The following is a 6,003-nucleotide window of genomic DNA, read 5'->3' on the forward strand; positions in this document are numbered from 1 at the left end:
CCCCCCCCCGCCCCTGCCGACACAGGGCCCCTAGAAGTCTAGGATCGGCACTACGTCTACGTGCTTGGAATGGGGATTCTACCCATACATATCTATGGGTACAACAATGCGCATGATGCGCTTGACGGTCATCAAGGATATGCAGAGCGAATGTGGGCAGCCACACCATCGTTTTCGAAAGTCTCAGTTTCAGGCCCTGTCCACACGAACGCGGTTATTTTTAAAACTGCAGCTTTTTCTACATGGTTTGGCTGTTCGTCCACACGCAAACGCAGTACCAGGTCACTGAAACCGAACGTTTTTGAAAACGCCTGCCAGGGTGAAGATTTTCAAAAACTCCGGTTGCAGTGTTATCGTGTAGTTTTTGGCTTGTGACGTCGGAGCCTGCGCTGTTATCGCCGCCTACTGGAAACTTTTTCAGGCTTCCGATTGGCCAACATGGCTTTACAGTTGAGATTATATCGCCACCTGTTGGTTTGGCATGCTCTTGACAGTGCTTCATAGTATGCATTTGCGTTTACATGTGGACGGAGATTTTTTTTAAATGGAAGAAGGAAAAACTCCGTTTATAAAAATACCCGTGTACGTGTGGACATGGTCTCAGTCCGTTTACACTGAAACGCAACCCCGGAGTTTTCAAACTAAAACGGGGTCTGCAGCGTTTTCAAAAGTCTCTGTTTTCGAGGGTCGAAAACGCCGGAGTAGTGTAAACGATAGGCGTAACCGTAGCAAAAGTTATGCGTTTTAAAACGAAAACGCACTAGTGTAAACGAGGCCTTAGAGAGAACGTTCCAAATAATGTTCCATTTTATCAATTTTGCATGGGAACGTTACTTTTGAATCTTTTTTTGAAATGATGTTTTGAGAATGTTATTAAAGACCAGATAACTTTAAACGAACATTCTATTAACAAAAACCTGAAGAAAATGCGTTCATAACTTTGACAGAACCTTGCCAGAACGTTTCCTGTTTGCTAGGGTTACAGTGGTATCAAAAAGTATTTAAACACTAAAATCACACTTCGAAATGTCTGCATGTCATTGCATTAGATACAAAATATCAAATCAAGTGTTTCCACTCAAGTGCCCACAAATGGTTCATCTGCAATGTCTCATGCTTTTGTGATGTAACAAGCAAAGTGCTTGAGGAGGCATTTAATTTTCACACAAGATCACAGTCTAGTGGATTTTTAATTTGACCTGTTGCACTCTCATCCGTCACACTCTCTTATAATTTCAGAGGCATCTAGGAAAGAGCCGACCTGGAATTTCTGGAAGTACCTCATCGACACTGATGGCAAAGTTGTTGACGCATGGGGTCCTGATGTCTCTGTCAAAGAAATTCGCCCACGGATAGCGGATATGGTTCTCAAGCTGATCATTAAGAGGAAAGAAGAGCTTTAGTCCTTTGAATCTTCTTCAGCTCTGAAAACTGTAGACACTCAGACCTCAGAAACAGATCTCTTTGAAGAAACACATGCTAATTTAGGCCTATTCAAAGCACGAAGTGTGAGATTACACCAGCGCAACCCACTTTAAATGATCCTATATTCTCTCATCCACTTCTTCAACTTCGTTGCATTAGTTTGTTCTCTTTCCACGTTTGTAAAGAGAAGCACTGAGAACTTGAGTAATAAAATACCACTTTTATTAATAAACCATAATAAACACTTTATGCTTAATAACATACCACATGCTATGTCTAATAGAGCTACACAAAATAATGAAACATGAGCAATATGATGAACTGATTCTGGAGTAGAAATGTTTATTTTTATACTCCCGTTATCATTTTTGTTTCTGTGATCTGTCTGAAATCTGTTTTGACCCTGTTATATTTTAGTTTAGTGGCTCCATTAAAAGGTTTTTTCCTAAGTTTTATTTTTTTGTTTATTCACTGAAAACCTAATAAAAAAATTAATTATGTATGAAACTAATTATTATTAAAAATTAATGTTTATATATTAAAAAATCATAATAAAATTAATATATATTAATATTTTTTTCTGAAGAAAATATGAGTGGTGCTTGCCCATGTAAAATTAAAATGGTTATTAAAATTAATGTTTAAATGTTAAGAATTAATAGTAAAAAAAAATATTTCATATTTATCTGAAGAAGACGTGAGTGGTGTTATTAAAGTTATTGTTTACAGTTTTTCTCAGTCGCTTTGGTGCATTTCTCAAATCATACTTAATATTTGCAAAAAAGTATGTGCATTTCTCAAAACAATTGGTACAAACAGCACCTCACAATGGATTACCTGCAAAAGCCTGTAACTTACTCAAAATCTTTAGTTCATCTCTCAAAAGTAAGTATTTATGTCAATGAACATGTCAGTGCCATCAGAATGAAAAGTCCTTTTGTCATTGCTCACAAACAAGATAGTCAAAATGCTTAGTCACGTTGTCAATATAACAGTGCACTTTGTTACAGTTTTTCTCAATTGCTTTGGCTCAATTCTCGAATGGATGTAAACTATGGCAACATTTTGGATGACAGTTATGTATTGAACAGTATGCCATATGCTTATGTATACCATATATCCATTTAAAAAGTACAAATTTACACACTACTGTATGTGGGATATTGATTGATAGAGACTGGATAGAATTCCCAGTTACACTTTTACTAGTGGTCTGACCAAAAAAAAACTTACATTGTCATTGTGATATAGAAAAGGGAAAAGAAATATGGACACAAAGATGAAAATAAAAAATAAGAATGTCCATTGTCAGAATTTGTAACTCTTGTGTTGTCCTCTGTCTATACAGTATATGCTTCCCAATTGAAGATTCATGAGATGCACCTTTGAGCTATTTCAGAGAACTGGTTTATCATTAGCTGATCTTCATTCTCTTCATTAGTGAAAGTCAAGATTCCCCTGCACAATTTATGGCAAATGTACACAAAGTCTAATAGAAATGTTTAGAAAATATGCTTGACAGGTTATGACAACTATCAACCATTTTGCATTTAATGACTTATATAATGAACTAAGATGTTTTGAAGGGTAAGACTATTGCACAGAAAACTATATAGTACATTTTGAGCAACATGACATTAGCAACTGATAATGTAGGAAACCGCAGATAAATGTATTATAAAGTGCACAAGTGACTAGATGATGTGGAGGTTGTACAAGTAGTTTTGAGAATTTAATTTCTGATCTAAGAAATGCACCAAAGCCACTGAGAAAAACTGTAAATATTAACAATTAATAATAAAAAAATGAATATTTTGGAAACATAAACATTTTCACATATTTTATCCAAAAAGGCTGCAACTTTGTTCTTTTATAGTCAGAAGGTACATTCAAAAGCAAAATATTATAAGGTATGTCCTTCAGTCGTTTTTGCAGATGTTTGGAGGACAAAACTTCTTTACAATTCCTATTTACACATTCATGGCATCCTCTAAAGTAAGCGATCACTGTGACTTTCAAACATTTAATTAAAATGTGCCAGTGTGTGGAAACCAAATAAAGATCAGCAAAAGAACATAATTATGGAGATATAAGTTGGAACACAGTATAATATGTAAATCCTATTTTCGCTTATAATTGCTAACATACAACATAAATAACATTTGAACATATTTAAGTAATTTAGTATCTTTGTGTGCTTGTTAATTCAAGAACAATTACTGTTACACATAATCAGAGTTAAGTGACATTAAAAAGTAAAAAATATTATAAAAGGAAACCAAATTAAGATTACAGGTTTGATGAAATAGAATAGAATGAAACTCAAGGTCATGATGTGCTGTACTTTCTTTAGAATTAGCTAAACACTTACCGTACAGGCTATTATGGACTTGGTTATAATGCCAGACAAATTAAATCAAAGTTAGCAAGATCTCACATTTTCCAAATGTAGGTGTTCAACCACAATCAGCTAGCTTTTATTTCCATGGCTGTTTCCGATCGATCAATTGCGCAACTGATGCATGCTCATCTCTAGAATAACTGTTTATGTTTACTGTTCATGTTTACTGTTATTCAACGAATTTTCTTGAGCCAACTTCAGTCATTTCAATACGATTTGGGAATATTCAGATTTCTCCACACAAATTTCGCTTCATGTACAAATTGTTCAAGTGAAGTCAACTTTGACAGTTTGAAGTGACTTCTGCGTGAGCTGTGCTTCATAACACCTTAAGTCTCTATAATATTCTGGTCTCAAAATATGTCACTAATACATCCTTTTTTCCTCGGACATGTGCTAGCTGTGACATCTAAATTGTTTTCATACTTCCTGCAGATAATGACTGAAAAGTTGGCTGACCAATAGCGAGCAGGCATTGTACCTAATTGACCAATCGTGGTGTGCAAGTAGGCAGAGAACGGTCAAAGCAATGCAAATACATGTATATATTGTATTTGTATGAGGACTCTATAGAGAGACTGGCAATAGGAAACAAAAGGCAAAACCTGGACATTTCAGTCAGTTTAGAAATCCCTGCCAGGAAATGTATGATCATCAATATCTTAGAAAAGTTATAGCACACATCTCCTAAACAAGCTACACTATTTGATGTATTATTCATGCATTATATTAGTTTAACTCTCAAATATATGCGCAATAGTCGCTATTGATGCTTGATGCAAACACTACTAATGATTTTTGCTCAAAGCAAAGTTAAACCTTGGGAGAAATAAGCTTATTTATTATAGGGGAGATCAATCTGGGAATTAAACAAATGCAATCATTCAAAGCGCTATCAAATGAATTTTTATGGAACAAAGTAAGCTTTTCAGAAGCTCTTTCTGCTTGTTAAGAGACAGGTTAAGTGTAATAAAAATCTGAATAAGAAATTGACAGTGTTTCACCATTTTATTTTCTGGGTTCCATTGACAACGTCCGTCAAGGTTTATTTAATTCATGCTTGTGCATTTTGAAACCTGCCATGCCAAGATGATTCTAATAAACATTTGTTTGTTTTTTTGAGTTACACAGAAGAAAACATACGCGTTTTGAAATGTCATGAAAGGGAGCTTCTTTTATTGTAAAAGATCAAGGCTGAGTGATTTCTTATTACATGATTCCTTAAATACAGACAATTACATAAAGCAGTTTCTCATTGGATGTCGCGACCTAAGAATCAATGCATATCGTAATTAACGTAAGTGACATTTAGATTGTTTTTTTACAGAGTCATTTGAAGTTTTTCCAAATGCCTGCACCAAAGGTTATCTCGAAAGGTTTTATTATTTTCTTCTGGCTGTGATAGAGCAATATGCCTCTAAGACTTTAATCTACTTGCACTAAATTATTTTCTTTCTTCCAGAACTTTAGAAAATGTTCACATGACCTCGTCAGCATTTTACGTGACCATCTGAAGTCAATTAATTTGAAAATCTATTATATACGACCCAAAATGGTTTCTCAAACTATCAACCGACTGTTTTGATCAGGTCATGGTCTCCACCTCCACCTAGTATCTGTCCTTAATGCTGAAATGTACTGATGTTCTAGTTGTGTTTAATGTTACAAAAGCATTTTATGTGAATATATGTTTCTTCATGGGAACAGATTTGGAGAAATGTAGCATTCCATCACTTGCTCACCAATGGATGCTCTGCAGTGAATGGGTGCCGTCAGAATGAGAGCCCAAACAGCTGATAAAAACATCACAATAATCCAGACCACTCCAGTCCATCAGTAACATTGTTTGAAGTGAAAAGCTGTGTGTTTGTAAGAAACAAATCCATCAAGACGTTTTTAACTTCAAACCATTGCTTCCAGGTAAAATACAAGTCCATGTTGCTTTCTCCGGTGAAAAAGTTGTCTCGTCTGAATCATGAGAGAAATTTGCACAGATCAAGCACTGTTTACAAGCAAAAACAGTCTAAAACAGCTCTAAACAAATATGTTGGTGGATTTTGATGTGGTTTAAAGGTTTAACGTTAAAACATCTATGTGATAGATTTGTTCCTTACAAACATGCAGCTTTTCACTTCACAAGATGTTAACTGATGGACTGGAGTGGTGTGGATTATTGT

General features: G+C 35.1%; 1 protein-coding gene across 1 annotated transcript in view; it reads left to right on the top strand.

Annotated features, from left to right (window-relative positions):
* Nucleotides 1-1,821, top strand: part of LOC107664155 (glutathione peroxidase 7-like) — a 5,882-nt gene extending 4,061 nt beyond the window's left edge. The window contains exon 3 of the mRNA XM_016454613.1: nt 1,240-1,821. Within this exon, the coding sequence (XP_016310099.1) occupies nt 1,240-1,403 (164 nt within the window). The 3' untranslated portion in view covers nt 1,404-1,821. The remainder of the gene's footprint in view (nt 1-1,239) is intronic.
* Nucleotides 1,822-6,003: the final 4,182 nt, after the last annotated feature.

The sequence above is a fragment of the Sinocyclocheilus anshuiensis genome, unplaced genomic scaffold (genome assembly GCF_001515605.1).
Source record: "Sinocyclocheilus anshuiensis isolate Anshui unplaced genomic scaffold, SAMN03320099.WGS_v1.1 scaffold67, whole genome shotgun sequence".
NCBI classification, from domain to species: domain Eukaryota; kingdom Metazoa; phylum Chordata; class Actinopteri; order Cypriniformes; family Cyprinidae; genus Sinocyclocheilus; species Sinocyclocheilus anshuiensis.